This window comes from Solanum stenotomum, chromosome 10 (genome assembly GCF_019186545.1).
Source record: "Solanum stenotomum isolate F172 chromosome 10, ASM1918654v1, whole genome shotgun sequence".
Classification (NCBI taxonomy): domain Eukaryota; kingdom Viridiplantae; phylum Streptophyta; class Magnoliopsida; order Solanales; family Solanaceae; genus Solanum; species Solanum stenotomum.
The window spans coordinates 5,510,511-5,531,161 of record NC_064291.1 but is presented as its reverse complement, the minus strand read 5'-3'; the positions used below and the strand labels follow the sequence as shown (position 1 = coordinate 5,531,161).

Genomic DNA, 20,651 nt, shown 5'->3' with positions numbered 1-20,651 from the left:
AGTAGTAGTTGTAATCCATGGAAATGCAAAGCAAACTCATGGCGGGAAGAGGCCGACTCAGCGATTTTCCCGATTCAATCCTACTTCACATCCTCTTTATGTTGCCGAACAATAAAGAAGTTGTGAGAACAAGTGTATTGTCTGAATGATGGCAGTTTCTTTGGAAATTCGTTCCAACATCACTCGAATTCAACTTCCCGGTTAGTGACACTCGTGATTACCTAGTTTCTATCCACATAGAACTTTATTATTGGAGGTCTTGTGAGAAGATTCGGAAACTTAGAGTGTGGTGCCTTAAGTACGACGAGCGTTATGCTAAAGATGTTGATATATGGGTTCATTTTGCGACTAAACTTGCTAATGTTGAAGATCTTGGACTTTCTAAAAATAACCGAAGATATGAATTTCCTCAATTTACATATAAAAATGCGTCATTGAGGAATTTGGTTTTATGGAACTGCCAATTGAACCCTTTTGGCAATGTTAACTGGAGTAGTCTTGTTTCTCTTTCAATTGTTTACATGGAATTCACAGATGGTGTCATTGAAAATGTATTATCTGGTCGCCCGAACTTGGAGTACTTGGAAAAATTTCCGGGCATACATCGTTTGGAACTAAGCTCTGTGAAGTTGAGAGAATTGATTATACTCGACTATAAAAATGAGAATCATGATCTTTGGCTCAAATTATTAGCCCCTTCTATTAAAAATTTGCAAATTTTGGGGTTGTGTAGTGAGATACGCATCATAAATGTGGCATCACTTGTTACTGCGGTGCTTTGTTTAGATTTTGATTTTGAGGACGAAGAACAAAACTTGGAGAAGGAATTTAGGTTTTTTAAGGAACTTCTTGACATTGTTGCCCATGTCGAGAATCTTAACTTGGGATCCTGGTGCATCGAGGTATATTCATACTCTTCATTGTCCAAAATTCAAATCCTTTTTATTTGCTATTGAATCATCACTATAGTAACATTGATAGTGCCACAACTTGGGATAATCTAAGTTGAAACAAGATCTTTTGAACAAACTATTTGAAGATTAACTGTGAGAATAAAGAGTTTGCAATTTATAGAAAAATATGTAAAACTATTTAGTTTTGTTAATGGGCTTTCCCAAGTGTTCATAGGTCCATCTTTGGATTCTCAAACCAACCATATGTGGCAAAACAGTTGTAGAAGTCCAAGTTGTTTATATGAATTATTCTACAATTTACATTTCATTTATTAAGTATGTCATATTTCCTTGTTTTGACATATTTTGTTTGTAAGTGCTTGTCCATCTTGGAGTTGAAAGGGTGGGAGTTTCCACCATCATGCCGGAAGTTCTTAGAACTTGATGTGGGATTTGAACAGTTGGATTTCCCTGGAATTTGCTGCTTTCTACAGAGCTCACTGGATCTTGAGACATTGGTCATTGATTGGTACGATGTTGAATCTGGAGTAAGTTTCTTTTAGACCTTTGTATTTGTTTTATATTTTTTTTATTTTGATGACAAGGGAAACACGCAGCCGCTACCCTTTGGGTGTGCACAAGGTAAAACCCCCGCTCTTACCTTTGGGTGCGCACAAGGTAAAACCCCCGCTCTTATGCAATAGCTCGCAAACCACACAGGAGAGGTAACCCGCACTAGGCAAGCCTGGTGCGACAAGCTCGACCCAGAAGGCAAACCCCTTGTTTTCGTTGGCAAGGGATTTCAAACTTGAGACCTCCAACATAGAAGTCTCAAACCCAAACCACTGGGCCACCCTGAAGGGTTAGACCTTTATATTTGTTACTTCATGTTATTTATTTCAAACAACTATTAGTGGAGGAAGAAGATGATATATTTAACATTTCTTATCGTAAGTACTTTTGAAAAAATAATAATCAGAATTTCATTTTAATTTAGACCCCTCCTAGTTGTTAAAAAAAGAGAGACTTGTATCAGTTCAATCCTCAAGTGTGGAGAAGATTAAGAGGTTCAATGTTTGACAAAAGTGTAGGAGATAATCCTTAATGTATAAACAAAACAAGAACTCCCATTTGCAATTTGAAGCATAGCTAGCTTAAGTACTTAATGAGACAATAGCTTCTAACTTGTGGAGACTGCTCCCGTGTAAGTTGTTTCCATAAGAACTAAAAAGGAGAAAAAGCGAGACAAGTAACATGTGAACTGACTGAAGGATCAAACAGGGAAGTTCATCTTGTTGCATTATTGGAGATACGCTTTGGGCTTTCTTTCCAATTATGAAGGAAAAGAGCTTCCATGTGTCAACCCATAAGTTCCCTCTAGCTTCTCTTCATACTGAGTTAAAGTTGAAAATGTTTTTCTCTGCATCCACTGGGTGATTGTATCCAACTAAAGAATTAGCCACACAATTGGTTTCTCCGTCACCTTGACTTAATCTTTTCAATAATAGGTTCATATTCCCAAGAAGGTGTTGCAACTCGCTTGAACATACAATAAGTTAAAGAGTCGGCTTTCAGGATACCATTTAAGCCCATAGGAAAGTGCAAATGCTTCAGTCATAATTTTTATTCAAAATCTGCTTTTCTAGTAGAAAAAGTTTATGATTCTCTTTGTTAAATCTGTTGCAGTTGCGTGCTTATTATTTCTTTTTTCTTGTATGACGTTTAAATGAACTTTTTTGTTCTCTCAATTTATTTTCCTTCATAATATAGTTCAGCTTGTGTTGCTTTGATTCATGTTGTCACTATATGAGTGAACTTGTTGTAGTTGTTGGTAAAAGATGTTTAACAAGTAAACGATATAGTACTCACCTTAATGCGAAGGGATAAATGATCAGATGCTTTGAAACAACTTTTTATTGTTGGCATGTACCACATTGTAACATTTGCTATGCACTGAGATGTTCCTTGTATTGAAAAAGTCATCGTCTTTTTATTTATCCACAATCAACTCCTTGGTTTCCTGCTTCCATCTAAGGAAAATAATTGGTTAATATAGTGGTTTCTTTCCTACAGGATTTGCTATGCACTGAGATGTTTCCTGCTTCCACCTGAGGACGAACAGATCAGGAGGTTTGAGTCACATAATTGTAATGGCTCATTTCCCTATCTGAAGACCATCAAGATCCTTAACTTAAATGGATCTGTGCTACCATTGGTAAAATATTTGCTCAACCATGCAATTGTGCTAGAAAAGTTTGACATTGTTGCCACATTCCAAGGGAGTGATGCATCTCTGGATTATGTTACAATGGCACAGGAGCTCCTAAGCTATCCAAGATCCTCTCTGCACGCTTCAATTGTCTTTTCTTATTGATAACTTTGGCCCCTATTGTTTGTATTAATCACAATATATTTGACATCTATAACTTTATGTTTGAAACTGGCCGGTTTGAGCTATTAGAAAAGGCGTGGATTGCACTTGTCAATGCCCAAGGAGTTGTTAGTGGTTCTTCATGTCTAAGTCCCTTAATAGTCATGGAAGAAAGCTTGCTCTAATGTTTTGTAATTTCTATTCATTTTGCTAAATCCTGATCTTCTTTCTATACTATGAAATTTTTAAGTTGAAAACCAGTTTGCCAAAATAGTACTGCAAAGATTCATTACTTGTCCAAGGACTTGTTTCACTGGCCTATGTTCTTCTTATTTGGTGAACCAAGGGTCATGTTCTCTTATTTCTTCACTGTTAGTATTTCCTTTTCATTACTGCTTTGATTTGTTCACTTGAGTCTAGGGTCTTTTGAAAATAGTCTCTCTCTACGAGGTAGGAGTAAGGTATGTGTACACTCTACTCTACTCTCCTCATACCCCACTTTGTGGGATTTTACTGGGTATGTTGTTTTTCTGGAAAGGTGACTCTGTTTGTTGGAAAGTAAGAATGTTAATGCAACCCTAATTTAACAGGAAGGAGAGAAACCTGAGAGAATTGTGAGTTCATGCAAGCAATGGAACCACACAGGTCTACGAAGTTGCCACATAACACCAAATATTTGAGGACAATCAAACCTCAAATATAATTGAAGTTTCCCTGTGTTTGTTATCCATGGAATATAGTTTCCTCTAATTAAAGCTAGTTGAACTATTCTACTTTTTTAGCTATATGGTGGATAATATGGAAGGAAAGGAACTATTTTGAGCACACTAGCAGTCCTATTCAGAAAATCAGGATGAATTGTCTTAGACTCATCTATTTTTGGTGTAAAGAAACATGTGGGGGAAGATAGGAGAACTGGTACATTTAATAGGAAAGTGTAAGCATTTTTGGGTGTGGAAGGTGTAAATTTTTTGTTAGGTGCCCCCTTATACTTTTGTTTGTAAAGATCAGAACTCAGCCTCTTTTGTAGCTGAGTTTTACTGTTAATACAAGTTGTTATCAATTTCAAATAAATATCGTTATGTGTTAACTGAACTTAGAGACCTTGGTTCTCCTGTGATAGGACCATAAACAGTGCTCCTCCTGGACTTGATAATGACCGTGATAAGAAATTCTCAAAGGTAGTCTTTTTAGTTTGCACTGGTTGATTTAGATGCTGGATATATTTTGATGATCTTGCTCTAGAATATGGTTCAATGCTTTTGTTCTTTTCATGTATGAAATCCAAAACTTTTTGATTCTTTAACAGTCTTTCAAGGAAATGGTTGCCATGTGCTTGGTGAAAGATCAAACTAAAAGGCCAACTGCTGAAAAATTGTTGCACTACATAGTATAAGGTGGGGGCCGAGCTGCTGAGGGTTCTGGGGCCAAATCTGATCATATGTTTATTAAACTATCCGCATTCATATAATTCAAAGCAAATGAAAAAAAAAATCCCAGAATTCTAACCTGTACAATATAGGGATCAAGATATGCACAGGAATAATCTAAGTTGCATAAGTTAGCCTGTATAAGTTGTATAGTTTAGGTATAATTTACAAAGTTAAAAAGTGGGTGCTCATTATGTTCTGTCTTCTTTCGGGTTCTCGACTGCTCTGTCAAGGCAAACTATTAGGCTAGTTTTCAATCTTGATGAAGTTCATGTTGGGTAATTGTTCAGGGATTAAGTCTGACTTACTGTTTTAGTTTCCCTTGGAGCCAAGTTGCTTTTGCTTCTGACCAAAGTTTCTTATGTTGAATCTAACCAGATGAACAGCAGTTACCCACCATCGTTTTCCCTTATCTTACCCAATTCCTTTTTCTACCACGTCTTCATGGTAGAACCGTATTTTGATTTTTGAACCATGGAATGAGTGGTTATTTTGTAATGTTAGGGGAGACTGCCAAAGAAGGTCATTCAGATAATGGTTTCATTTCTTTGAGGGTGGTTCTTTTGTGGTGTTCATGTATACCAATTTCTGCTAATTTGGTTATTGAAAGTAACTCCTTTCAGGGCATCTCTCTCTTTGTTGTATGGAATTACTGTTACCTGAGTTGTCTATCACTGGAGGAAGAAGCTTCATCTTTTTGGTGTTGCTTTATTCTGTGCGATTAATAAGCTGCCATCAGATTCATTTGACTAGGCTTGCACTGAGCTAAATGTAACTTTGATCTGTTTGGATGACATCTATAGGATGGAATAGCCCAGTGACCAGTCTGAGAAAGCCACAAGTGTCAAGTATAACAGATAAGCATGGATCGGAGTCCATTAACAGTACTATGTAGGCTAAAATGAAAAGTTCATTGCACAAAGAAATATGTAAGCTCCGTAGTTTCGTTTGGTTTGCATTGTTAGGTACTGATATTAGATGCGATGCTTTGAGCTTTTTTATCTTCCTTCTCTCAAGGAAGCTAAGTTGCTGCAAAGTTGGCAGAAAAAGAAATTACATGAGACGTGTTGGTGAAGGAAGGTGATCTTTTGCTTGATGTTCGTTAGATATGCCTTCTGTCGTGGGAAAATAGTAAGATAACACCATAAGAGTTTAGCAGTAAGAAGAGTTTAACTTGTTCATATATTTCAAGATCAACCAGACGAAAACATGAAAGGAATGGGGAAAATAGGAAGACATAAGAGGAGGAACAACAGAAAAGAGAATATTTGTCCAGGACATTAGCAATGGAACTACGTTACTTCTCCCCTAACCTCTAATTAACCCTCCGCAATACCCCATACACAACACACCAAACAAATCATAACAGTGATTCTATCTTTTTGGAAAAGATATACCTTTTCCAAGATACATCTGAGTGAAGTAATTGATTGTTCCTCCAACTACATATATCCCGAAAGCAGCAAAGGATATTATGGGAAAATATCTAGAAAGCCAATTTGGCCTCTTCTCTTCCCCTCCTGCATCATCAACATTGTTGGCAACTTCAATCTGCAGTGATTGTTGCTGTTGTTCTACCTCTCACTCCTGTTCCCTTCCTGCACCACCAGCATTGTTGTCAACTTCAATCTCTACATCACCACAACTTCAATCTCTACATCACCAGCATTGTCGTCAACTTCAATCTCTACATCACCAGCATTGTTGTCAACTTCAATCTCTATATCACCAGCATTGTCATCAACTTCAATCTCTACATCACCAGAATTGTCGTCAACTTCAATCTCTACATCACCAGCATTGTCGTCAACTTCAATCTCTACATCACCAGCAGTGTCGTCAACTTCAATCTCTACATCACCAGCAGTGTTGTCAACTTCAATCTCTACATCACCAGCATTGTCATCAACTTCAATCTCTACATTACCAGCAGTGTTGTCAACTTCAATCTCTGCATCACCAGCAGTGTTGTCAACTTCAATCTGCAGTGATTGTTGTTGTTCTTCCTGTCCTTCTTCTTCCTCCTCCTCCTCCTCCTCCTCCTCCTCCTCCTCCTCCTCCTCCTCCTCTTCTTCCTCCTCCTCCTCCTCCTCCTCCTCCTCCTCCTCCTCTCCCTTTTCTTGTTTCTTTTCCTCATCCTCGTCCTCTCCGTCTTCTTTGTCTTTTTCTCCCTGTTGATCAGTTTGTTGACAATCCTCCTCCAGGATTTCCAGTGATTCTTTTTTTACCTCCTTCTTGTCCTCCCTTTTCTCTGTTTTTGTACCTTGGGAGATAGTACCTTCAGAAGATGACGGAACCCCAGTGGAACTTGTTCTCCTTATTGTTGGATCAGCCATCTCTAACAAAGACTCACTGTCATGAAGCTTGGAAGAAGCCCACTCCACTACTGACTGCTCTCCTTCTGGTTTTGAACTACATCAGGAACAAGAAAAAAAGAAACATCAGCAGCAAAACACAAAACGCAAGCAAAAGTTTATCCTCATCCACCATACAACATTTGCAGTCATAATTACAAAGTAGTGAGCCATGGTGAAAAACCTATTGCAGGTGTCCAACCAGGTGAATAGAAGGTTGCAAGGACAAACAAATCAAGTATCATGTACTTACTTCAATGCCCGAGCAATGTGGAATCGGAGGCTCCATGTCAGAGGCATGCACACTACATGGTTCAAGGCATCATCAAGTGTGACATTCCTTACGTACTCATACACAAGGAAGTGGTTTCCATGCCCCACAGAGTAGCTAACAAGTGAAACAATAGGGTGCTTCAAAGTGGATGCGATTCGCATCACTTCCATAAATTGTTCTTCCTGAGTTATAGAGAATGCAAAAAAAAGAAGCAGCAAGCAAGTAAGAAAACTTCTTTGTTAATTGCAACAAGTACTTAAAAAGATACCTTTCCATGAGGGATATCTGCTCTATAAACAAAAACACGTGTTCCTTTACCAAACAGATTAACGAGACTGAAGTTGCTTGTGGCCACTATATAGAGTTTGGCACATACTGGGATGATTTTGCAATTGAAACTAGTTGTTTTTGACATTTGCCAAGAGGAAATCAGTGAACTGCTGGCGAAATCGAGGCTATCGTATTGAGCAGCTAAAGAACCTATTGTGGAATTAACAGTTCTCAGTAGGGAAAGGATAACACACAGCCAAGAACCTAGGAAAGATTCACTGCCTGTTTCAGTAATAAACAAAATGAGAAATACTCTTAACTTTGGGATGCACTAATTAGAAGAGACTGCAATGAACTCATGCTGTCCAGTCACGAATTAATTCTTGTTCACCGGTTACAGTCGTTAGAGATTATTATGAAATACATAATTAAGCTAATAATCAAATCAATCCTGATTATTACGAAACGTACACATAATTAATTAGCTAATCAATCTAGATTATTACGAAATACATAATTAAGCTAATAATCAAATTGCAAGTAGACCATAAGTTGTTAATTGAAAGTACTCAATGATGATCATCATCAATATGACAATCTTACGCTGGAAAATTTAAACAAAAACAAAAATAAATAAAAGAACGGGCCAAGAACAAGAAATATATAATCTTACTTCATTATACGATTCTCCAGAATGCAGTTTTCTGCATCAAAATAACGATTGTCAGTACTCCAGGATCAAAACAAAGTCTAAAATACCAAATAATTGATCTTACATTCTCTTTTCAAGTGTAGTGAGACTTGATCCTTCAGTTTACTGCAAAAAAAAAAGACAATCACCCAGAAACGAAGAAGAACGAATAATGAAAGTACATAACAATCGAAATGATTTTGCTCACAATTCGAAAAACAAAAAATTGGAAGCAATATGCATACCCAGAAAGAGTAAATGAACTATCTCGTGACAGTGGAAACGAAAAGTAAAATATATATAGTTTAATAGAGTAAACGGTTATGGTTAGTTATAACAGAAAAATGTGAGCGCGGGAAAAGTTTTTTCCTTTCTTACTTAGTTATGTCTTGTATTTTATTTATACATAATAATAAAATATCATTTGCTTTTTAGAAATTAATTTCTTATAATTAAAAATGGGGTTATAATTGCATAATTAATTAAGACAATCAACCTTTGGATATCCGCATTTTTCAAAAATAAAAATAAAAATTTTAAAAACCCGTCGTCGGTAATTTCAATATCAAATTTTTTATTTCGAGTTTGGTTTTGGCAACTTTTTTGGTGTTCGGGGGATGAATTTTTTATGCAATTTATGGTGCACGTGAATTCATGGATTTTCTATAAAATTACATATTTGATATATATATATATATTTTAGAATTGAGCTAATATAATCGGTTAACGCAATAACGCTTATGTATGACCCGCCAAATTCGATCCAATCTGCCGGAAACCATCATCATTCATGAGTACTCTGTCTTCCCCCAATATAATATCCAAAAATTAGCTTTAGGTCTACATTTCTGTTAAGGCTGTAATTTACTTTTTGTATCGCCTCATCAATGGCTAACTCCAGCGAAAAAACGGAGGGGTGTTTGAGTACGTTAAACGGGTGTTTTAATAAGTTAATAGATATGGAGGAAGTAACGAATCAGTCAATGATTTCATCGCCATTGATTGTTATATTGAGTTGTTTCTATTCCATCAATATTGTTTCTGTCATGTTTGCTGGCAATCTTCAACTAGCTGCCTCAAATCTCGCTACTTCCTGGGCTGTAATCACTGGTTTCTCTTTCATATTTGGATTGAATGCTGCAGTCGAAACATTATGTAGACAATCCCGAACAACAACGTACACTTTGCTGCAGACATCATGTATCATATCATTCTTCTTTTCAACCGCCATTGCTCTTCTCTGGTGGTATTCAGATACAATTCTCATTCATTTATTTCATCAGGATCATGAAATTGCGAAAGAAGCAGGACTGTTTTTGAAGTTTCTTATACCTGGATTGTTTGGATATGGGCTTTTGCAAAATGTCATGAGATTTCTTAGGGCACACTCAATTTTAGACCCTATACTTTTGTTTTCAATGGCATCTTTAGTTATACATATTGCTATTATTGCCTATGCTTTGGTTCATTGGACAGGTCTTGGCAGTTTTAAAGGAGCATCATTAGCAACATCTATTTCCATTTGGATTCAACTCATCATCTTTGGTCTATTCATGTTTTTCTCCAAACATATCAAATGGGATTACGCTTTCTCATTCGACCCATTTCATTTTCATCATATCCTTACTAACTTGAAATTGGCTTTGCCCTCTGCTGCCATGGTCTGGTGAGTAATGTACGTAGTGCTCGATCATATTATTATTCTTTCCTTCTGTATGTTGTGTACTACTCTTCATTTCGTTCTATGGTAAGGTTTGCATACACTCTACCCTCTCCCCTGACTCTACTTGTGGGATTACACTGCGTATGCTGTTGTTGATGATGATGTACATGTATGTATATATGCAGTTTGGAGTACTGCGCTTTTGAGATTCTTGTGTTATTGGCTGGTTTGATGCCAAACCCGGAAACATCGATTTCCATAATTGCAATGAGGTAAAAGCTTCTTTGCTTTAGACCATAAATCACATCTTCACATTCATCAAGGCTGACAATTTTTTTTGTTGTGACTTTTCAGTGTAAATACCCATGCCTTTGCCCACATGTTATTTTCCGGTATGAGTGTAGGTGTAAGGTAATCTACCATGCACGAATATGAGTTTGACTTAAATACACTGTCCGGGAGGAATAAATACTTACATAGTTATATTCTTAAGATATATCTCTATGACAAGTTACCAAAAAGATAGCAGGCTTAACATGCATATATAATGTACTAGGAGTAACAATTACTCCCCCTGTTTTATATTTTTTTTAGTCCATTTATAAAAGAATGTCTCTTTCCTAATTTGCTAAGTCTTTAATTTAAACATAACATATGACATGTTTAAAACCATAAGATTACAGAGTATTTTGATACATTTTACATATCTTTTGCTTAAGACCGATACAAGATTCAAAAGTCTTATTTACTTTCTTAAACTCCATATAGTCAGTCAAACTAAGACAAACAAATTGAAACGGAAGGAGTGTTACATTATAAATCACTTACATTATATATATGCAGCACCCGAGTTGCAAAGGAGTTGAGAGCTGGAAATCCTGAGGGAGCTAAACATGTTGTGGCTGTTGCTTTCAAGCAAACTATTCTTTTAGTATATGTACTTTGTTTGGCACTATTGAATCATCATATTGCCTGGGCTGGCCTCTTTAGTGATAGCGCGGAGATAATTAACAAATTTACCTCCATGGTACCTCTTCTTTTAATATCCTTTGTACTCGAATTCACTCAAGGAAATTTATCAGGTCAGATTTTTATTTCTGTAATATTCGGAGATATATATATATATGTACTATTAGTTTTGACATTCAAAATAAGCTTAATAACTTTGTCATTCGATTGATCAGGGGTGGTTAGAGGATGTGGGTGGGAGCGTTATGCTATGTGCATCGACTTGGCAGCATTCTATTTCATCGGCATCCCAATAGCAGTCCTCGTTGTTTTCAAGCTCAGCCTACATGCTCAGGTAATTCAAATGCGGTCATATGCTTTATTTGTGTCATCGTGTAGACAGATTCAAGATTTAAACTTGATGAAAGTTTTTGTTTTTGAAAAAAATATGATGCAGGTTTTATGCATTGGCTTGATATGTGGTCTAGCTTGCCAAACTTTTGGCTTATCGCTACTGATATTATTGACTAGATCATGGAAAAAATTAGAGGGCTCAACAAATAGCAATAGAGAAAGTGAACTTTCAGCTTAATCTGTTCTTTAGCCACTTGGGTAGTTTTTGTATAGCTTTGATATTGTTTAATCACTTATTTGGTACGTCGTGTATATGAGAGAAAATAATACATGTATTAGCTTTGATATTGTTTAACCACTTATTTGGTGGTATCATTTGGATCACAACACTAATTAGTACTCTCATTTTGCCTGATGACATCAAAATCTTGAATTTCCTTAAAAGCATATTACCTGTTCTAGTATGTGTTTGTTTTTGGAGATAATAATAAGTACTCATTTATAACTATAGACTATGTTTGATCATTCATTACTAAGTTTGTATAGTTGGAAATCATAGAAAAAATTAACTTTTTATTTGTCTTTGCAATTTTTTTTTTCAATAATTGAGAGACATTAACGTTACTATTAACTTCATAAAATGACTCATTTAGCATTACTATATAACGGAGCAGAGCATTGTATGTGTTAATAAGAGTATCTTTTGGGCCTAATGCACACATACAGGAGCTAGCTATGTGATCTGGCCCATTAGTTAATTTAACCCTACGCCCTAATATTGTCTATATAAACACCATTATAGGTGTTGGAAGACACTCTAGATCTCTCAGTGAACGGCTAGGGTTAGAGAGTAACTCTGCATATATACCTAGTTGAGGATATTTAGGCTGTGAACTAGGGCATCCATTCTCCATTCCTAGATTGGTAATTGAGTCATGGTTGCCGCAGACGATCCGCTTCTGAAAAGAGAAAGTCTGTAAGTCTCCAAACAAATGATTTATTACTCTATGCTTTATAGTCAATGATACTACATAAAGTTGGGATGATAGGGATACTAAAGAATGTAGATAAAGTGTTTGTACAACTTGATGGCGATTGTGCATCCTCCAACATGTTGTACACACTTTATTTGCCTTTTTCAGTAGCTCTATTAAGGCTAGGCACTGGACTGAGTTGTACCGGTACTGTTCCGGTCCAGTAGTATTCGGGACAGAATGGAATACATTGAATCGGTACTCAGAACGGGACGGTATCATTATTTGGTATCGGTGTGCCGGTACCGGTTCATCCCGGTTCATTCCGGTTCCGGTCCGATTGGATTGGTTTTTTTCATTTTTGTCATTGTTTTATACTTTTATTAGCATTTCATTTTTTATTTAATTTTTTAAAATTACAAACTTAATTCATCAACTTCAAATAATATAAACCTAAAAACTTTAAAATTTATAAATTTAACAAATTACAAACTTAAGTTATTTAAATTACAAGTTAAAGTTATAACTTATAACATATAACTTATAAACTTCAAAAGATTCAAATCTTGAAAACTTATAACATAAATTGAAAAACTTCAAAAAAAATTTCATATTTTCATAATTCATAATAACTCAAAAAAATATATTATTTTTTGAAATAGTTATATGTGCCGTCCCGTTTATCCCATTTCGGTCCGTTCCGATTCTATACAGGTATATAGTGGAATGGGACGAAACCGAGTTTCCATCCCGATAATTCCGGTCCGGTTCATCCCAATTTCGGCCAACCCGATCAAACCATCCTGGTCCGATCCGATACCAATTCATTCTAGTCTGGTGATCACCTTAGCTCAAATGTCTTGAACTTATATGCTCTTATAATGTCTTCAACGAGAAGTTGAGTGCAACACTGAAGAAGTTCCCAATGTTGGAGGGATTGTACATTTGCTACATCCCAATACCCAAATAAGCCATTTAAACAATAAACAATTCTTGACATTATTTAAAGTCATTTAAGATGATCAAGTTAAACGACTTTAAAGAACAACAAGAACGACCTATAGTTTCAATGGCTTTTTTGGTGATTGAGATGTAGTAAAGGTGTAGTTCCTCCAACAATGGGAACTTCTTCACTGCTGCACTCAACTCCTCACTGAAGACATATAGAAACATATGAGTTCAAGAAGTTTAAGTTGAGGTGGTCTGTTGAAAATATTCAGAGTGAAGGAATACTCTCATTGAAGCCTTACATACTAGATAGATTGAGATATGTATGAAGAACTAGCTTGAAAGACTTGAAACCCTAGCTTCTGCCTTACTTACGGTACCTTCTGAGTTTCAGGGAGTTCAGAGTGTAGGAACTGAGTGTTGAGCATGAAAATCCCTTCATGGATGTACGTAATGTCGTGGCTGAGACTAAAGAATAGTGGAAAAGACAAAAGAAACCCAGTTAAAAACTGTCAGAAACCTTCTATAAGGCTATGTACAGTCTGCGGTTTGATCTATGGGTCCTAGATACCATCCATGAAAGCCAGACTGAAATTTTGAGTATATAAAGTTCGTTATACATGCCCAAACTACGGCTTGTAATTGGGTCTATGATTTGTAATAAGATCAATAGAAATCAGGCCCAAAAACATGTTTCAAAACTTCATTTTACGAGTCCAAATTACGGCCCATAGATGCTTTTACGGCCCATAATTGGGTTCATAAGAATCAGACAAAAAAATTACTTTCAAAAGTTTATTCTACGAGTTCAGAGTGTTAGTCGTACTTCAATTTATGACCCATAAATGAGGTTCGTAGTTCAGACTCTGAAAACTCATTTGTGGTAAAGAAAGATCACAATTTCATAAAAATTCTATCTTTACTTCTATCAATCTTGTTAAATTCTTATATATAAATATTTTAAGTATGAGAGTTAAGGAATACTCTAATTGAAACCTTACATACATGAGAGATTGAGATTTAAATGAAGAACTTACTTGAAAGACTTGAAACCCAAGCCTTTGCCTTCCTTATGGTAGTTTCTGAGTTTGAGGAATTAAGAGTGTAGGAACTGAGTCTTGAGCGTGAAAATCCCTTTTAGGATATGTGTAATGTCGTAGCTTAGACTTAGGAATAATGGGAAAAGACAAAAGAAACCCCAATTAAAAAACTATTAAGAACTTTCTATGAAGCCATCTATGGTATGTGGTTTGATCTACGGTCTGTAGATCCCATGAGTGGAAGTTAGACTGAAATTTTGAGTTTCTGAAGTTCATACGCCCAAATTATGGCTCGTAATTGAGTTTACAACCCGTAATCATATCCATGTAAATTAGGTCCAAAAACGTGTTTCAAGACTTCATTTTACGGGTCCAAATTATGGCTCACAGATGCTTTTACGACTTGTAACTGGATTAGTAAGAATCAGACAAAAAATGGCATTCAAAAGTTTATTCTACAAATTCACAATGTGGGTCCTACTTCAATTTATGACCCGTAAATGAGGTTCGTAGCTATTAGCCTTGGAAAACTTTGTTATGGTAAAGAAAGATCATAATTTCATAATAATCTTATCTTTACTTCTATCAATCTTGTGAAATTCTTGAGAATAAAAATACCTTAGGCATGAGAGTGAAATAATACTCTCATTGAAACCTTACATACATGAGTGATTGAGATTTGAATGAAGAACTTACTTGAAAGACTTGAAAGACTTGAAACCCTAGCTTTTGCCTTCCTTACGATAGTTTCTAAGTTTGAGGAGTTAAGAGTGTAGGAACTGAGTCTTGAGCATAAATATACCTTTTAGGACACGCGTAATGTCGTGGCTTAGACTTAGGAATAATGGGAAAGGACAAAATAAACCCTAATTAAAAATTTATCAAAAACCTTCCACGAGGCCATCTACGGTCTGTGGTTTGATCTACGGGTCGGAGATCCCATCCGTGGAAGTCTGACTAAAATTTTGAGTTTTTGAAGTTCATACGCCCAAATTACTGCCCGTAATTGGGTTTATGACCTGTAATCAGATCCATGTAAATTAGGCCCAAAACATGTTTTAAGACTTCATTTTATGGGCCCAAATTACAACCCATAGATGCTTTTATGACCCGTAACTAGGTTTGAAAGAATTAGAAAAAAAAGACTTTCAGAAGTTTATTCTACGAGTTCACAGTGTGGGTCGTACTTCAATTTATGACCCATAAATTAGGTTCGTAGTTATACGACTGAAAACTCGGTTGTCATAGTCTCTAGTAAAATGGTTATAGCTTCTTACTCCGAACTCGAAAAGATGCAAACTTGGTGGAGTTGGAAAGAAGATTTATAGAACTTTAGTTTGATTAGTCATGAGTCATACAACTTTTTATATAATGAGCTATATGGCCGTTTGAAGTTTACCCTTGCATGAACTAATTCAAAAAACTTAGCCGGTAGGAAGATTTTGAACTCAATTTAGTACTAGAGGTCTCTTATGACCCTAAACTCAACCAAGTTTTACTAAATAAGCCCCAATTGCTCGTAAACTCAACTTAGGTCATAAAAAGGAGAAAAAAAGACTTAAAACTTAAATAAATTTATTTATACAAAATAAAATTACAAGATACATACATGACTGTCTTTTTCATATCTTATATGATTGTTGAAGGAAAGTTATTAGTAGACTTAGAGAAGGTGGAGATTGTGAAACAAACAACAGATTGGAAGAACGCGTTTGTGCTCCATGTTATGGGGGACACTCCTACATACACATGCATAATTATATTATTAGAAATTGAAATGTTGTTATGTTTGAGTTCTATATGCATGATGTTGATTTTTATATTGTAAAGGATTAAGTCATTTGCGACCCCTTAAAGTTGTCTGCATAATTCATTTAGACACCTCAACTATACCTAGTACCTTTTGAGCACCTCTACTAGATAACATTCGAATTGTTTAAGTATTTTTTTTGTCACTTTTAATAGATTGTGTGGTACGTGTTAATAAGCTCTCCACGTGTATCTGACGTGTATAAAATGACCACAATTGTAAAGTTCAATGGAATGGGGTGAATGAGGGGGGATATTCATTTGTTGTTCACTTGGACAAAAAGCACTGTGGCCGTAGGTTGTGGATGTTAAGAGGTATTCCTTGCCCTCATGCTATTTGCGCTTATTATTACTTGAATCAAGATCCTAATCAACATGTAAAGCACTGGTATAAGAAAATAACATTTCTCAAGGCTTACAACCATTTCATCCAACCTATTCCTAGTATGAAAATATGGCCTGAAACTACAAATCCATCAATAGAGCCTCCAAAACTAAGAAAAATGCAGGCAGACCTGGCAAGAAGAGAAGAAAGAGTAAGGATGAGACAAAAAAATATGGTAACCTTTCAAAAAAGAGAGTAAAGATGACATGTTTCATATGCAAGAAAACTGGTCATAACAAAGTTGTGTGTGCAAAAGTAAGTAATAATTCATATTCATATTTGTAAATTGCTTAAAGTTTATACATACTATAGTCATATATTTTATTTTGTGGTGACATAGTATGGGAGTGGGAGAACTTCTCAACCTAATAGTAAGAGAAAGTCAAGTCAACAAAGTTATTCTCAAATAGGATTAAGATTTGATTTACATATTCATTTGCATTTAATTTTTATTTTACAATTTATTCAAATCTCTTTATTTTTGTTCAATAAGTTAGAACACAATCAAGTCAACAAAGTTTTGTTTGAGGTGACGCCACTGCTGTGCCAAGAACTACTTAAACAAGAGCAAGATTAGATTTAGAAATTCATTTGCATTTAATGTTTGTTCTACAAGTTATTCATATATCCTTATTTATGCTATATAGTCTAGAATGGGAGGTCCATCACACTCTACTTCTAGAACCACATATGCAACCATATTTGCAACTACACAATCAAGTCAACCAAGCTCTATTTGTGGTGACACAACATCAGTGCCTAGACCTCCTAAAAAAGGGTCCAAGTTGGGACTAAAAGAGGTTTGGGAAGAAAAAAATTTAATGCAAGAGGGACCCCATTTGTTACTGAAAGAGATAATTCTTCTAGTCAACTGCCATATTTATCAGGCAGTTCTGCCTCATTTGTTGTCGCTACTAGAGGAAACAAAAGGCCTATAACTGGTTTTGGTGTTTACTTTGATCATACAACTGGAGCTCAAGTATTTAATGTATGTTCACTTAATATGTTTACTATGTTTTGGTGTATATTCTGATAGCCATATTATGATCTTATCTTATCTTACACTTTATTTCTTCTATTACAACCTGGTACAACAAGTAAGAAGATTCTACATGGGACAACAAAATTGAATAGTGTTTCACCAACCAATATAGATATTAGTTTTAAACCCCATGGCCTAAAATGGAAGGGAAAAAGACGTCGTCATCACTTCACAATTGCAACAAATGAAAGCAAACAAGAAAAACAAAGGGTCTAGTGGAACCTCTAAGAAGTAGTTCATTTGGAAAGCTGTTATGGGCCTATGTTAAAAAGGTCTTCAACAATCTACTCTTTAGTTTATTTTGAACACTCATGTAATGTATTTTTAATCATGCCTTTGTGTTAAAAATATTATGTATTTTCGAGGATGTGCCTTTGTGTTAGCAAGACAATGGTTTTTGAACAACATCTAGACTATCTCTCAATGCATTTGTGTTATGTATTTTTCAATCATGCCTTTGTGTTATGTATTTTTCAACCATGCATTTGTGTTATTAGCTCAATTTTTGAACAACAACTAGACTATCTTCCAATGCATTTGTGTAAGACTACTCGATCCCAGAACTAATTGATCTAAAAAATTGCTATGTTTTTTCAGAACACAGGGCAAGTTACAAAAGAGACTGATCAATTCATATTCAAACTTCCAATTTGATACAAAATATGAACTTAACACAGGCCTAACTATTACAAAACAGACCAATTAAGTACAACACTAATTGGTCTAGATTACCCTCCTAACTACTACAAAACTAAACAATTAAGTACTATAATCTTGAACTACTATGAACTACACCATATTAAAGAACAATTTTATTGTAGCAGACAAAGAAAAATAATCACAAGTTGATTAAATTTAACATTTTCCCAATCCCTTTGGAGTTTAATTTCCTTGAGCTTCTTGTTCAATACCATCATCTTCTCTTCATTTTGATTCAATTGAAATTTCAAAAAATCTCTCTCCTTCAAGCTCTTTCACTTTTCTCTTTAGTCGATCAATCGAATTTTCACCATCTATGAATCTATTCCATGACACAAATCTAGATGATTCATCAGTATTTTCAGGCGACGAATCACTCCATCTAAAATAGCCATATCCACCATTTTCCTACAAACCACATAACAGTAATAAATATATAAAATTTTGATTTTTTGAATAACTCAATAACAGTAGTTTTTGTTCGAATAGTTACAAACCTTTGCTGCTCTTCATCCAAAAAATCAACGACCTAGGTTCAGTGGAGTCTTTGAAGTTTTCAGTTGGCAATAATCACCACATTTACATATATCGGCTTCCTCGATATTCACTAAATTTTGCGACATTTGATAAAAGAAAATTGATTTAGAAGAGAGAAACAAGAGAAAGGTTGCAGATTTAGAGAAATAAAAGAGAATTGGGGATTTAGGGAAAGAAGAGAACGTTGAGAGAGAAATTACCGTTAAGAATTTAACGTTGGGGGAGTTAAATGCAAGCAAAAAAATGGGAGAAAAATGGATTCACGCACCCCATTTGCGTGACTCACAAATGTTTTGCCATGTAGGCAAAAAAAGCTTAAACGGTTTAAATCTTGGCTCGTAGAGGTGCTCAATAGGTACTGGGTCTAGTTGACGTGTCTAAATGAATTATGCAGACAAGTTTAAGGGGCCGCAGATGACTTAAGCTTATTGTAAATTATTTTTCATGTTTTTAAAATAGAAATGAGATTTTTTTTTTGTATGTTGGACCATGTACCATAAATAGCATGCTTATACTATTTAAGTCGTACCTTCAAAATTTACTATCAATCAATTCTATAAGTTACGAGAATCTTATAAGAGGATTATCACCTCCAAATAAATTAATTTTTTTGGAGTGATTTCTCAACCTATAATTAGTGATATCATTCACCATTGTAAGAGACACTTGAATAGAAGATAAGTTATCTCATTCATCAACATATCTTGTCTTCTTCTCTTTATTGTTATATTGTTCTGAGCTTTATTTTACAACAATTTACAAGCTGTCTGCTTGATTTCACATTTATTCAAAAAATTATGTAATGAATATCTATAATATGGTGTCTGTAACATATGTTTTTTATTGTTTTTTTATTTTTATCCATTTTCAAATATTAGTTTTTTAACGATTTAAAATAGAGCTGACAGTTTCAGTTCGTATTTATAAAATTAGTCTTTACTATCCATATTTCGATGAGTTGGATCACTTGTATTTCAGTTGGATAAAGTTGAATTTCAATATATCGTTAGCCTATAAAAATGTGATCAAATATTGATAAATATGGGTGTTAATTTTGGCATGATAAGCCAACTCAAATATAATATATTTATTAAAGAAGGAATGAAAAGTAGTACATATTTTAATTAAATTGAAGGCTTAATATGTTGAGTCATTTAATTAGTTCTGCTATTCTTTTGCTTGTTAATTTTTATTTACTGTTTTCTCTCTTCTTTTTTTCTTTTGCCATTTTTTTCCCATGTTTCTACTACATCACTAAATTAAAATTTGTTTGTTTTACTTTCTCCTAGATATTAAGTTTTTTTTTGTCAATTCGACCCTGATAGTAATTTATTAGTATATCATTTTGGCGTTGATAGTTTGATATGAAGAATCTAAAGTTAAAAAAAAAAGGGCAACGGATTACTCAATAGCATTTAGAGTTTCTCAATAGTATCAGAATATACGAGGGCTGTTTAACAGATGAATCGGGTGGATAATTTTGCTTAACTGTTTGGCTTATCAGGTATTGATTTTTAAATTTACTAATCTGCTAGTCAACCTATAAGATATCGGTTGATCCGATAACGGATTAACAATTATCGGATGATTATCAGGTGGTGTATCTACTAACCTTGATACCTTTTTTTCGATGAGCACACCTGACAAAAAGGATGACTTTTAAGCAATAACAAGATTAAATGGATAAATTGATCCAGATTTTCAACTGGTTGTCCCATTTTCATTGTCCAATGGAAACATCTTTGCCAATGACTCGATAAATTGTTTCATACTTTTCATGTACATATCCTCGGTACTCTTCTGAGTTTGTTGACTTCCTCGACATCTCTTTTAGAAGACTCTCGGATCCTTTCAAAAAAATGATCTTGATCTCAACTCAAGAAAGTATTGGTTACCTGAATGCAACTGTTGTACGAGACCAATAGCAGCATCCTATTTCATCGGCATCCCAATAGCAGTCCTCGTTGTT

At 35.0% G+C, this 20,651-nt stretch overlaps 2 protein-coding genes and 1 pseudogene across 2 annotated transcripts in view; 2 read left to right on the top strand and 1 right to left on the bottom strand.

Moving 5' to 3' along the window:
• The window catches only part of LOC125842141 (serine/threonine-protein kinase BLUS1-like), a 287,074-nt gene that overhangs the window by 193,624 nt on the left and 72,799 nt on the right, over positions 1-20,651 (bottom strand). The gene's annotated exons all lie outside the window — the stretch shown is intronic.
• LOC125841764 (putative F-box protein At1g49610) lies at positions 18-677 on the top strand (annotated as a pseudogene).
• Positions 9,171-11,486, top strand: LOC125841762 (protein DETOXIFICATION 18-like). Its single transcript, XM_049520933.1, has 6 exons — positions 9,171-9,949; positions 10,132-10,218; positions 10,301-10,357; positions 10,790-11,028; positions 11,131-11,249; positions 11,352-11,486. Exons 1-6 carry the CDS (start codon positions 9,171-9,173, stop codon positions 11,484-11,486), a joined length of 1,416 nt encoding a protein of 471 aa, XP_049376890.1.